We start from the raw sequence: 14,141 nt of genomic DNA, 5'->3' as shown, positions 1-14,141 counted from the left end.
GCCAGCCCCGGGGGTCTGCGCGCGGGGGGTCGGCCCGAGCTCGCAGTGGCCGCCGGGCTCCGCTCTGAGGGGCCCAAGCCTGCAGCGCCCGAGCCCGCGCCGGCGAGGGGTCCAGCCGCCGTGTCCGTCTAACAGACGAGGAAACCGAGGCCCGCGCAAGTCGCGCTTGTCCCCGGCTGCCGGCCGTGAGCGGAGGCCGACCACGCCGACCGCAGCCTCGGGCCAGGCCGCGCGCTGTGGCCCCGGGTCCGCGCAGGGGGGCGGCCGTGCGCCCTGCGGCCGCGGGCTGTCGCTGGGAGACCCACGGGCGGCCTGGACGGAGCGGGGCGTCCAGGCAGGGCTTCCGCGCCGCAGGAGCCCCGGACCTCGGGGTGCGGGCGCTGGCCCGCTGCTCTCACGCCCGAGGTGCCTCCTGGGGAGGCTCCCACGGTCTCAGGAACGCGGTCCAGCAGGGAGTCATGCCACGTGTCCCCACGTCATTTGTTGGCCTCAAAGAATGACACCCAGGCTCTGCGCGGGCCTGAGCCTCACCCCGCTTGGGGGACCCGAGACTCCGGCTGCAGGCCGGGGCCAGGGCCACTGGGAGCGCAAGCTCAGTCCACCTGCCCGGGTCTGTGCGCTGCCTCGCCTGGGGTCTGAGCCCCCCGACCGTGTGCAGGCGCGCCCAGCCGTGTCCTAAAGGGCAGGGTGGGCATGGCGGGCAGGACCGGCAGGGCAGGGGGGCAGGGGCAGGGCAGGGCCAGCAGGGTACGGGGGGAGGGGGGGCCGGGGCAGGGCAGGGCCAGCAGGGGAGGAGGGGCAGGGCAGGCGCAGGGCTGGCAGGGCGGGCAGGGCGCGTGCGTCAGCGGCCGTGGAGAGGTTTCAGCAGCGCTGGCTCCCCACCCAGGCCTCCCACAGCCGCAGGTCTCACAGCCTTAGGCTTCCGCGGGGGCGTGTGGAGAAAAGGGCAGGGGTGAGGCCCAGGGCAATGGGGGCAAGGCAGGGAGTAAGTTTTAGGTGGTTTTGAATCGCTGTCCCCTTGGTGCTAATTTACAAAACTTCTGATGAAAACCTTTCTGAAATGCATTGGTTTTTTTTTTAAGCTCTTTTTTATTGTGATAAAATACTCATCACATAAAATTTACCATTTGAACCAATTTTAAGTGTACGGCCCTGTGGCGTTAGGCTCATTCACAGTGTTGTGCAAACACCACCATCTGTCTCCAGAACTTTCTCATCCTCCCAAACTGAAAGCTTGTCCCCGTTTTTCCCCAAACTGAAACACTCACCCCCAGCCGCCTCCCCCAGCCCCTGGGACCAACGTCCTACTCTCTGTCTCTATGGTTTGGACTCCTCTAGGTCCTCATGTGAGTGGGATCACAGAGTCCTTTTGTGACTGGCTTATCCCACTGAGGGTAGTGTCCTTGAGGTTCGTCCATATTGTGGCAGGTGTCAGAACTTCCTTTTCAGGGCTGAATCATATTCCACTGCAGGATAGACCACTTTTTGTTCATCCGTCCATCTGTCCATGGCACTTGGGTCGTCCACCTCTGGGCTGTTGTGAATAATGCTGCTGGAACACAGGGGTGCAGAACTGTTCGAGTCTCTGCTTTCAATTCTTCGGGAGAAACATGTTCCTGAGGACGTAGCGGGCTCCTGCTGGAGTTTGGTGCTGGCGGAACTGCAGCTGGAGCCCCCTGAGGAGCACTGAGACCCCCACCCGCTGTCCAGCCTGCAGCGCCACACATTCACAAGTCTCTCGGCGCATGTGTGATGGGAAATTTTTACTTCCTTTTTGTTTTTCCGTATTTTCTAAGTTTTTCTAAGAAGAACTCGTCATTCATATGGTTTAAAAAAGCCAGAATAGCTTTCAAAAGTGATGGTGTGAGCTGTTTGGGGAGCGTCTGGTTGGCATCTAAGCAAGCAGGGGCAGTGTGTGCTGATCGCCTCCCTGCTCCCAGCTCGGCTTGCCCTGCTGCCCCTCCCGCTGACCCCACCACATCCCGGAGCAAGTGGCGCCCACGGCGTCTGCGTCCATCTCCGTGTTCTCAGCTCACAGGGTGGGGACCAGGCCACCTGAGCAAGTAGCGTGCTTTGGAGCCTGCCCCTGGAGCTGGTAGCTTCACTGACCGGCCCTCACTCCTTCCGTCTGGCACGGCCAGCGCAGTCAGGCCCTCGTCACTGTGGACACGGCCTCTAGATTCTGCAGCCCCATCTTCCAGCCTGCGCCCCACAAGCAGGTGTGCGCAGCCCAGCGGTTCTGATGCTGCCTCCTGGGGCTTTCAGCATTGTTTGGACTACCTCCCGCTTGTAAAGAGCAACCCCACTGAGCACTGTCGTCTCTCAGGGTGCAGGGACCCCAGGCTGGCCAGGCGCAGCGGGCGGCTCTCACTCAGGGCGTCTGTCGCCAGACGGTGCTGGAGCCGTTTCAAGGGCTCTTCTCTCACGCTCTCCGTCTGGTGGCTGCTGCTGGCCGTCAGCTGGGGCTCCATATGCCGGGGCCCCTAGGCCACATCACTGACAAGACAGTGGAGCCCCTGCCTGCCCGGGGCCTCCGGGGTGCAGGTGACAGCAAGTGGAGGGATGCGGTGGTAGTTTTAGCTGGGGCTCCTGAGGACGGGATGTCTGGGGCAGGTGGAGCTGGGTGGTGGGTGGACTCGTGGCCCATCTGCAGGACCATCCCTGTCCATCCCGAGTAGCTGCTGAGCAGTGTAGGGGCTCCAGGGCAGGAACCTCAGCATTCATGCTGCCCTGTCTGCTGGCTGCTTCGGATGGAGCCACTAAACGGTCCACGTCACCCTGGGTGGTGGGGCATTTAATTTCTCTGTACTTGTGCAGTCCCCACACCTCCCCTAGTCCCAGTGTTGGGGCCTTTGATGCTGGGTGGTGGCAGCCTCGGGTGTCGGGGACCCCTGGACCCTGGCTTAGTCCTGCAGCAGGCACAGCTTACCTGGGCCCGGCTCACGTGGGGTTGGCAGGAGCCAGCCTCACTCAGCTTAAGCAACTCAGGGCTCCTAAAGGGAGAGCTGAGTGGCCTGGTAGAGAGAACCAACAATGGCTCTTGGGCTCCCACGTAGTGACATGTCCCCGGCCCCAGCTGTCAGAGTGAGCCCGGAGCCCAGTCCAGGGCTTCAGAGCAGCACGTCTGGTGGGCCCAGCTCCTGGGCGCTGGTTTCCTCCAGGCCAGCGTGGCCAGGGTCAGCCTCGCGTCCCCGTCTGAAACACAGAATGTCACCCACCTTGATGATAGTGACTGAGCGAGTGTGCAAAAGTGCTGGGCACAGCTCCCAGCACATGGGGTGTGTGCATGGGTACATATGTGCACATGTGTGTATTGTGAAGGCATGTGTGTATATGTCCGTGTGTGTGTGTGTATGTGCATGTGTGTCCCCTCCGAGACCTCCTGTCCCCCTGAGCAGTGTGGAGGGGAGGCTGGAACTGGACTGGGAGACCAGTGCTGAGGTGGGCAAGGCCGTGGCTGTATCTCACGGCTTCCCGAACCAGACCAGGGGGTGTTCTCGGCTGTTGGCATCCAGGACCTCCCTCTGCCGGCATCCACTCTCCCTGGAGGACATGTTCGTGCTGAGCCTTGGGCTTTCCTGTCGGCGGAGCCTGGCTCCACTGCTCTTGCACAAAAGCCCTTGGAAGATGCGATGGCCACGGGTCAGGGCCTGCAGGGGAGGACGCTCCCCTCTCCTCTGGATGGAAGCGCTGCGCAGGCACGGGGCTGCTGCAGCCTTCCCAGGCTATGTGCCTCCACACGCCTCATCAACGTCCCCTCTGTAACGAGAAGGTGAACCAGGAAACTGTCGGCAATGCGCCAAGCTGGCACAACTCAGAGGTGTCACCTTCTAAGAGGTGTAACTGATACACAATTTGTTGTGTGCGTTTAGGGCATAAACGTGATGTTTTGACACGTGTACCGACCCTGACGCCACCCCACAGTTGTGATGCCAAGCGTGTCTTCATTGCTCAAAGCTTCCTCGTGCCTGTTGTAACTCCCACTGCCCCCCCCCGCCCCTCCTGCCAGGAACCCCGTGCTTTCTGGCACCAGGGATTGGTGAGCATTTCCTAGAATTGTGTGTGAATGAAGAAACAAGGAGGCTCCCTCCGTTTGTCTCCTTTCACTTGGCATAATTATTTCCAGATTCATCCGTGTTGTTGGAAGCAGTCTTTTTCCCTCGATGTTCTGGAAAGGTTCGTGCAGAATTGGTGTCATTTCTTCCTGAAATGTTTATAGAATTCACCAGTGAAGCCAGCCGAGCCTGAGTTTTCCACGTGGAAAGATGTTTAAACACCAACCTGTCTCGTGCTGGGTGTCCACTGAGCTCCTGAGGTCTGTGGATTCACAGTTTTCATCAACTCTGGGAAAACTGGTTTCCTCAGACATTGTCCCATCCACCCTGTCCTTGGACTCCGATTCCACGTACGTGGTGCTGCTTGAGGTTTCCCTTTCACGCACGTTCTCTCTTTGGGGAGGCTCCTGTTGTCTCTCCAGATCCGCTTGCTTTTCTGCCACGGTCAGTCCTCCGGTGGGTCTTGCTCTCCCACTGTGTGGTTTCCTCCCGTAGACGTTGGGTGGGCATCTTTTTGTACCTTCTGTGCTTCCAGCCCCTCTTGAACAAGACGGACTGCAGGCCGCCCGGCCGCCTTAATGACCCGCTAAGCCCCGCTTGGCACCAGCTGCAGGTCAGTTTCGACTCTGAGTTTTCCTCCTCTGGCCTCTGTGCGCCTGGCAACCTTTAGTTGGGTGCCCGACGCCGCGACCCTCGCCTCGCTGGGTGCAGATGCGCTGGCTCCTGGAACTGTTCTTGAGCGTTGTTCAGGGATGCGGTTAAGCTGCTTGTAAACAGGTCGGCTTCATGCTAAGATTAGTCAACACTTGTCACGCAGGACTGGGCGGAGCTCACTCTGGGGCTAATTAGCCCCACATCAAGGCAAGATCTCTGACGCCAGGCCAGGACCATGGGTTTCCAGTCTGGCTGGTGGGAACAGGCAGGTGCCCTGCCCTGTGTGAGCGCCAGGCAACATTCCCTCTGACCTCTCGGGCCGTTTGGCTTCCCCACAGTGCTCTGAGCCGCCCCATCCTGGCCCCTCCTCAGCTCTCTGCTCTCTCTCTCTCTGCAGCCCCCTCGTGTCCTCCAGGGCCTGCCCCTCCTGGACTTTCCGCCCCATCTCCTCACTCAGGGTCCTCCTGACTCCACTGGGGTCCCCTTCTCCCAGCAGGAAGCTGGGGCGACAGAGGGCTTCCCTCACCTGTGTGACCTCAGGAGCCCCGGGCCGGCTGCCTGGCGTGGGCGTCTCTCCAGCTGTCGTTCCGTCAGGTGTGTCCATGTGTTGGTTGTTTCAGGCGAGATCATAATGCGGCTTCCATCACTCCGTCTTGACCGGAAGCAGGAGCCCTGCGGTGGGGCTGCAGCGGGCTCCACCTGGTGCCAGACACCGCGCTGGCACTGAGGCTGACTGCGCACATGCATTGCATCTGGCATATTTTTACTGTGGTGTTGGGTCTGATTGCTGGAAACTGGAGTTTATCTCCCATGCTATGAGAGGAATGCAGCAAAGCACATATTTTCTCTTTAGAAATCTTGATATTTTCCCGTTAAGCTCCTTAGGAATTTGGCCGTGGCCAGTGACCAACCCACACCCGGCACTGGTTTGGTGTCGCTTAAGGAGAGGTCCACTCGCAGGAGTTTGGCCACTGGAGAAAGTGAGCCAGATGGTCTCGGGGCGGAGTTGGTGTTGGTCCCGGCCTCACCAGCCCTGGGCGCCGGGGGAGGCAGCTGACGCCCCATGTCCCACCGTGCTGCCCAGCTGGCCAAGCGGCAGGCTCTGGACGTCTCTCTGGTCGAGCGTGTGAGACCTGTGCCTTCGCCGGTGGTTCTTTGTTCTGTTCAGTGAGTGAGCGCTGAGTGTGTAAACAAACTGCCGGCAGCTCGGCTGAGTGTGAGGGCAGGGCTGCGCACGCCTGGAGGGTCCGGGAGATGTTGGGGTGCGGCTGGGAAACACGTGTGCAGGCCAGGCCCTCCTCACACTGGGTGGGCTCCACACCCTCGAGGGGAGCCTGCCTCCCTGGCTTGGGTGCGCGTGGCTGGGGACGCGCTCGGTCTGTCGAGTTTCAAGCTGGCCCTGGGGCAGCCCCAGGCCTCCTGCGCTGCTCTGGGTACCACCCTGCCCCAGGGCAGGAAGCGGCCTCTGGCCACCCTGCAGGCCTATGACCAGCCCAGGTGCCCCTCACCTTCGGAGGCACACAGCTGCCTGTCCACCCTCTCCCTTTGGAACTGGGCCCTCGCCCCTGCCGTCCGGCCCCAGGGAGGAGCTTGTCATTGTCCCCTCCTGTTGTTTTAGAACCTACTGAACTGCTCCAACACTGCTGGACCAGATTTTCAGTGACCTCTCAGCCTCACGGCCTGAGCCAGCCAGCCCAGACACCCCGACGCAGCTAGCGGGGAGCCTGACGCCTTCCCGCCTCAGCACCCTCAGCGGAGAGTCTGCTGGCCCAGGTAACCAGCCTGTCCCCCAGGGTCAGCGACCCCGGCTCCTGGTCCCCGTTCCTCTCTGCAGCTTCGCTGTGGGTTCAGGAGGAAGGTCTCGAGGAAATCGATCTCCCTCTGGCCCATCCTGCCCTTGAGGCCCCGAGCTGATGCCCGGGCAGTTCTCTGTGCGTGTGGACATGCTCCTGCTCCTCGGGGCCCAGGAGAGGCTGGGGTGGGAGCGGAAGCCGGTCCAGCGAGGGTGGGGAAGACTTTGGGGTGAGACCAGAGTCTCTGGAAGGTACGTGGCACCTGTGGGGGATCCTGACTCACCTGGAGCCGCGTCACAGGATGAAAACCACACCATGGACCTGACGTGCTGCGCTCACGACGTGAGCGCGGTGACTCTGTTCGGTGACTTAATTCACTGAGCTGAGGGCGTCTTCACGCTACAGGATCCTTTCCCTTCTCTCTCTCTCTCTCTCACCCCTCCCCTCTGTCTCTACTTTCCTTCTTTTTTTTTTATGTAGAATAAATTTATTTTTAAAATAAAATGCTTTCCATTTGTCCTTTCCCAAAAGCCTGTCTGGACAGGCCTCAGTGGAAAGTGACGGGAGGCTCACTTCTACACACAGCACCAGCCCACCTACCCCTGCCACCTTTCTCAGGGGCTGCCCCGGGGGCGGGTCTGGTCCCGCTGGCATTGACTGTGCTCGTTTCTCCCCGACAGGAAGCCCCAGCCAGCCCCCCACGGAGCTCGGGGAGCTTTCAGGATGGAGGCAGATGGGGGGTCCTTGACCCCCCTGGGTGCCGCTGCTGCCCAGGGGGTGCTGGACACTGGGCCTGGCTGCTCCTCCCTGGAGCTGTGCGACACAGCCCCGGGGAAGTTCCGAGCGCTGCCCCTCGGGGACCCTGCCAGCCAGACTGATGCAGGCTCCAGCCCGCCAGACACGGGCCCTGCGGGGGAGCTGAGCAACAGCACTAAGATCCCCAACCGGGACAGCGGGATCGACAGCCCACCCTGCAGCGTGGCCGGCGAGCACTTCCCCTGTGAGGAGGGCAGTGAGGCGGCCTCCCACCCCCCGGTCCCGGGGCTGCACCCAGAGACGGCCCCGGATGGCAAGGCCCCACTGGAGGAGGCTGAGAGCGACGTGGGCGAGGGCAGTGTCGAGGAGCCTGACCCCAAGGACGGCCCCCCGAGGGCCAACACGGACCCGGCCAAGGTAGGCTGCTCTCCCGCCCTGGGTGGCGGGGCCTCCTGCCTGGGGGCTTGAGGTTTCGGTAGTGTCACCCACACCTGGTGCTGGCAGTCGGGTGCACACCCTGACACTGTGCTCAGAGAGGCCCCTGTGGCGGGTCAGTGGCAGGCCCTGAGGGAGATCATGCAGTGGGGTCCCCAGCACCTCGGGTGACAGACTCACTCCTGAGCCTCAGTTCCCGAGGCCGCACAGTGGACCCCACCCAGGGCGGCCACAGTGGCCTGTCTTAGTGGTGACAGTGCCACCAACGCCCTTCGCTGGTGCTTGCTGCCCACCTTGCGGAACCCCTGTGAGGAAAGCAGTGTGAGTATCACCCCAGTTTATGAGCAGAAAACCCCAGGGTCACCCGCGGACGTGGCAGTGGTGGGAAGGGAGCCCGAGCAATGAGCGGAGCCCCAAGCAGATGGCCGCCCGGGAAGCAGGTGTGCCCGAGGCCGCGCAGGTCGCCTTGGGAGGAAGCCCGTCTGCGGCGTTTTGGCCTCTTGGGCTCTGGGCTCTGTGCTGCGACTCATGGGGATGCGGATATAAAGCAGATGGCCCCCGGCGTAGAGAGACCGCCTGTGCACTGGGAGAACGGCCTAGATAAGTTCCACGTGACTGGGTCCCAAGAGAAGCACAGGTGGCATCTGACCAGGGTATCTGACACGGCCAGCGCTGGGAGACAGGACTGTCAGCGAAGGGCGGCTGCGTGCCTGCACTGTTGTGAGCCAGCTTCTGGGGGGCAGGCTGGGGCTGTGTTTTAATCTAGGTGTCATTATTATTCAGGTGCGGTGAGGCCAAGAGATGAGGAGGTAACTGCCTCTGAGACATAGATTGGTACTCAGATCCCAAGAGGAGGGGGCAGTGCCACGCCACAGGGCCACACAGGGAAGCACAGGGTGGGTCAGGAGGCGGAGGGAGAGCAAAGTGTGAGCGAGAGCCTTTCCTGAGGTTTCTGAGGGAAGGAGCAAACGAGGCAGGGTGAGCAGGCCAGTTAGCATCACTTGGGCTGTCTCTGGGCACAGGGGCTGTCCCTGGGCGTCTGCACCCAGCCTGGGTGACTAGGGGGCCAGCGGAATAGCAAATAGAAAGGAGGTGGTTGGGATGTGGGCTCCGGGTGGTTGGTTTGCATTTGAAAGACCCTCTTGCAGGCAAGTCCTTTCTGTCTCTAGGAATCAGCTAACACTGGGAGGCCCCAATGTCAAAATATCATAAATACAGGGAATAAATGACGTGGTTAGTACGGCTGTACCTCCTGTGGCTCTCAGGTGTGCTCCAGGGAGAGCTCAGGGGCTGCTCAGTCTCCCAGGTGCGGGGGAAAACGCAGACGGGCCTGGCCCAGTCGTGCCCTCAGAGGCTTGCTGGGGAGCGCCTGGGTCTGTGTCTGCAGTGTGAAGGCGCCGACACTCCTGTGGCTGGTGGAACAGCTTGTTTTCTCCGTCACAGAGTGTCTGGTTAGAATGCCCTTCATCACATGCTGGCCCATCCTCGGGATGGAGCGCCGGGACCGTGTGTCTCGCATCCCTGACCCGGGTAGAATGAGGGGGTCTGAGGTGGGGAGGTGGTGCAGGAGTACACACACATCAAGTTTTGTGGGGGAAGTTCCCATCTATTCATAATTTGTTGACAGTTTTAATCATGAAACAGTGTTGAGTCTTATCAAATGCTTTTTCTGTATCAATTAAGATGATCATGTGTGTTTTTTTTCCTTCATTCTATTAGTGTGGTGTATTACTTTGGTTAATTTTCATATATTGACTCATTGGTGCGTTCCAGGAATAAATCTCATGTGGTCATGGGATAATCCTTTTAGTGTGCTGTTGAATTCAAGTTGCTAGTGTTTTTTTGAGGATTTTTCCATCAATATTCATCAGGAATAACGGTCTGTAGTTTTCTTTCCTGTAATGTCTTTGTGGCTTTGGCATCAGTGTAGGTCTGACCTCAAAGAATGAGCCTGGAGGGGTTCTCTCCTCTTCAATTTTTTGGACGCATTTGAGACAGATTGGTGTCAATTTTCCAGTGAAGCCATCTGGTCCTGGACTTTTCTTTCTTGGGAAATTTTTTACTGCTTATTCAATCTCCTTACTTGTTAATGGTCTTTTCAGGTTTTCTGTTTCTTCGTGACTCAGTCTTGGTAGGTTGTGTGTTTCTAGGAATTTATCCATTTCTTCTGGGTTGTCCAGTTTGTTGGTGTAATTGTTCAGAGTAGCCTCTTAACGATCCTTTGCATTCTGTGGTCTCTGCTGTAGTATCTCCTCTTTCAAGTGTCATTTTAGTTATTTGAGTCCTCACTCATCTTTCTTTGTAAGTCTAGATAAAGATTTGTCGATTTTGTTTATCTCTTCAAAAAACAACTCTGAGTTCTGTAGATTTTTTTCCATTGTTTTTCCGTTCTGTTTCATTTATCTCTGCTCTGATCTCTAGTATTTCCTCCTGTCTGACTGCTTTGGGGTGAGTTCTTTCTTTCTTTACTTTCTGGAGGTGTGAAGGTGGGTGTTGATTTGAGACCTTTCTTCCTTTTTCACACTTGCATTCACAGCTATCAGCGTCCCTCTCAGCACTCCTTTTGCTGCATTCCAGAAGTTTTGGTGTGTTGCGTTTTCATTTTCATTGCTCTCAAGCTGTTTTCTGATTTCCTTTGTGAATTCTTTCACTCTTGTTTAGGAGTGTGTTGTTTGATTTCCACCTGTCTCTGGATTTTCCAGTTTTCCTTGTGCTATTGATTTCTAGCTTCATTCTGTTGTAATTGGGAAAGATCCTTTTATGATTTCAGTCTTCTTGAATTTGTTGATGATTTCTTTGTGGCCTAACCTGTGGTCTGTCCTGGAGACTGTTCCATGTGCCCTTGAGAAGAGTATGTGTCTGCTGCCGTGGGGTGGGGGGCTCTGTGCATGCGTTAGGGCCATTTGGCCTACAGTGCTGTTCACGTCCTCTGTTTCCTTACCGATGTTCTGTCTGTGTGTCCTGTCCAGTCTTGAAAGTGGAGTTTTGAAGTTTCCTCCTCTTGTTGTGTTGCTATCTGTTTCTCTCTTCAGTTCCGTCAAAGTTTGCTTCATGTATTTATGAGCTCCGAGGTTTGGTGCATAAATATTTGTAATTGTTATATCTTCTTCATGAATTGGTCCTTTTATCATTATGTAATATCCTTCTTTGTGTCTTGTAGCAGTTTTTTATTTAAAGTCTATTTTGTCTGAAATGAGTATGGCCACTCCTGCTCTCTTTTGGTTTCCATTTGTGTGAAATATCTTTTTCCGTCCTTTCACTTTCAGCCTATGTGTGTCCTTAAATCTGAAATGAGTTTCTTGTGGACAGCATGTGGCTGGAAGCTGGTTTTTTATCCATTCAGCCAATCCATGTCTTTTGATTGGGGAATTTAATCTGTTTACATTTAAGTAAACACTGACAGGGAAGGACTTGCTACTGCCATTTTCTTAATTTTTCTCTATGTCTTGTAGCTTTTGTCCCTCTCTAACTGCCTTACTTTTGTTTCGTAGACTTTCGTAATGATATGCTTCAATTCCCTGCTCGTTTTGTTTTGTGTATATTCTATACATATTTTCTTTATGGTTACCATTGCAATTACATAAAACATCTTAAAGTCGTAACATTCTTTATTAAACTTATAACAACTTAACTTTGATCACGTATAAAACTGTACTCCTGGGGCTGGCCCGGTGGCACAGCAGTTAAGTTTGCATGTTCTGCTTCGGCAGCCTGGGGTTCACCAGTTCAGATCCCGGGTGTGGACATGGCACTGCTTGGCAAGCCATGCTGTGGTAGGCGTCCCACATATAAAGTAGGGGAAGATGGGCACAGATGTTGGCTCAGGGCCAGTTTTCCTCAGCAAAAAGAGGAGGATTGGCAGCAGATGTTAACTCAGGGCTAATCTTCCTCAAAAAAACAAAAAACAAAAAACAAAAAACTCTACTCCTTTACAGCTCCCCTCCTACACTGTGCTATTGGTGTCACAAATTACATATTTATATATTATATACCCATTAACAAAGATTTGTAGTTTTTAAATGTTTTCATCATTTAAATTCTATGTACCAAAATTGCAATAGTGCAGGTTACTATATTAGCCCATGTATTTACCTTTATTGGAAAACCTTATGTTTTGTACAGCTGTACATGGCTGTCCACCATCTTTTCACAACTTGAAGGCCTCCCTTCAACATTTCTGGTATGGCAGATCTAGTGGTAATGAACTCCCTCAGCTTTAGTTTATTTGGGAAAGTCTTAATTTCTTCTTCACTTTTGGAGGACAGCTTTCCTGGATATAGAGTTCTTGGATGACAGTTTTTTCCTCTCAGCACTTTAAATACGTCATCTCACTCCTTTTTTTGGTCATAGTGGGTCTCAGTGTGATTCTTTTTGGGTTTATTCTAGTTGAAATTCTTTGAGCTTCTTGGATTTGTATCTTAATTCCTTTCCTCAGATTTAGGGAGTTTTCAGTCCTTATTTCCTCAGATCAGCTCTCTGTCCTTCTCTCTCTCTTCCCCCTCGAGGACTCCCATAATGCACATGTTGGTCTACTCGTTAGTGTCCCCTGTGTCCCTTAGGCTCTCTCAGCTTTCCTTCATCCTTTTTTCTCTTTGCTCCTCTGACTCAGTGATTTTGAATGACCTGTCTTCAAGTCTGCTTACTCTTTTTTCTGCCTGGTCAAGTCTGGTGTTAAGCTCCTTTAATGAGGTTTCTAGTTCATTTATTGTATTTTTCAGCTCTAGAATTTTCATTTGGGTCTTTTTTATAGTTTCTGTCTCTTGGTTTATAGTCTCATTTTGTTCATGCATGATTTTCTTGATTTTGTTTAGTTGTCTATCTGTGTTCTTTTTTAGCTCATTGAGCATCTACATGACATCTACTTTAAATTCTTTGTCAGGCAACTCATAGATCTGTGGGGTTTTTTGGTGGAGAAGATTGGCCCTGAGCTAACATCTGTTGCCAGTCTTCCTCTATTTTGTATGTGGGTCGCTGCCACAGCATGACCTGATGAGCAGTGTGAAGGTGCACACCTGGGATCTGAACCAGTGAACCCTGGGCTGCCGGAGGAGAGTGCAGGAACTTAACCACTATGCCACTGGGCCAGCCCAAGATCTGTGTTTTTTTAGGGTTGGTTTCTGGAATTTTATCCTGTCCTTTGATTGAACCATGTTTCCCTGTTTCTTTGTAGTTTTTTGCTGGGATTTGGGCGTTTGAAAAACAACCACCTCTCCAGCTCTCCCACTGGCTTTGTGTGGGGGCAGACCTTCACCAGTTGGCCTGGCTGGAGGGTCTAGGACTTCTGAAATGTTCTCTCATCTCTTGCTGCCCTGGCTTCTGCCTGCACAACGTCAGCTCTAACATGCTGCTCACTGCTGTTTTCGGTGGCTGTCAAACTCTGGTGCTGGTCATGACAACCCTCCAAGTCAGGCAAGACAGAGGCTAACCCCTCAGGCAGCCCCCAGACAGGCCGGGACATTGAATGCTCTGTTCACTCTTGGAGCCCCAGTCCGGGGGTTTCCTCCCAGTTATGCTGTGCTGCGTGGGGCGGGGGACACAAAAGGGCCAGTGCTGCCGATTTTCCTATCCCATTTGCTGGAATCTCTTCTTGGTTTTACAGTGACTTGTGGGCCATAGCTTCTCAGCTGGTCTCTAGAGTTCTCACTGAGGCATTCTGGCCCATATATTGTTAACTCCGTGTCTCTGGGGAGGAGGGCCTGTAGCTTTCCAGTCTGCTGTCTTGCTGACATCACTCCACCACGTATTTGAATGTGGCTGCTGCAGTCAGAGCCCAGGAGGATGACCGTAGAGTCGTCTCTGGGCTGCAGTAGCTTTGCGGGATTTGCAGAAACTGTTGTCTTTCCCAGAAACCTCCCTGGAAATTCCATCTGTGAGAATGAGCCCCACATCCCAGTCCCGGGGGCCTCCTCTGCCCTCTGGGCCCCGGTCACCCCTGGCTGCAGCTGGTGGCCCTCGGCAGACCCTGCTTCCCGAGGCTCGTCTGCCCGGGGTGAGCTGTGGCTCTTCTCTCCACAGTGCTCTGAGCCCCAGAAGCTGCTTCACATTGCTCAGGAGCTCCTGCACACCGAGGAGACCTACGTGAGGCGGCTGCACCTGCTGGACCAGGTAGCCACATGGCTGGGTCCCACCTCTGTCCACTTCCAGAGTCTCAGTGATGAACTCCCATTGCAGTGTTGGCTAGGCCTTGCAGTTGGAGTATGAATGACTTGAATACTAAAACTGGGACAAATTCACGTCTCCTCCAGAAACTCCTACTTTTTGCTTTCAGAGCCTGGGGCAAACGTCTTGTCCAGTCACCTTGGGGCCTTTCTTCCTGGCAGTCGCACTATCTGAGCATGTAAATGGCCTCTGGACATCTTTCTGCATAAATAGTTGGGACAGTGGGTGGCCCCCCCCCCCCCCCCCCCCCCTCCCCCCTGGCGAGGCGTTCCAGGTGTGCCGCGGTGGA

At 55.4% G+C, this 14,141-nt stretch overlaps 1 protein-coding gene across 6 annotated transcripts in view; it reads left to right on the top strand.

Annotated features, from left to right (window-relative positions):
- LOC124233918 (FYVE, RhoGEF and PH domain-containing protein 3-like) overlaps positions 1 to 14,141 on the top strand; it is a 61,057-nt gene that overhangs the window by 23,605 nt on the left and 23,311 nt on the right. For 5 of the 6 annotated variants that reach the window (XM_046651215.1, XM_046651218.1, XM_046651213.1 and 2 more), the window contains exons 2-3: positions 6,328 to 7,675; positions 13,709 to 13,798. In XM_046651215.1, the coding sequence (XP_046507171.1) occupies positions 7,226 to 7,675; positions 13,709 to 13,798 (540 nt within the window). In that variant the 5' untranslated portion in view covers positions 6,328 to 7,225. The remainder of the gene's footprint in view (positions 1 to 6,327; positions 7,676 to 13,708; positions 13,799 to 14,141) is intronic. The other variant, XM_046651214.1, reaches the window with a different exon arrangement.

Source organism: Equus quagga, unplaced genomic scaffold (assembly GCF_021613505.1).
Source record: "Equus quagga isolate Etosha38 unplaced genomic scaffold, UCLA_HA_Equagga_1.0 270_RagTag, whole genome shotgun sequence".
Lineage (NCBI taxonomy): Eukaryota > Metazoa > Chordata > Mammalia > Perissodactyla > Equidae > Equus > Equus quagga.
Note: the sequence above shows the minus strand (reverse complement) of the source record. Positions and strands in the feature narration are given on the sequence as shown.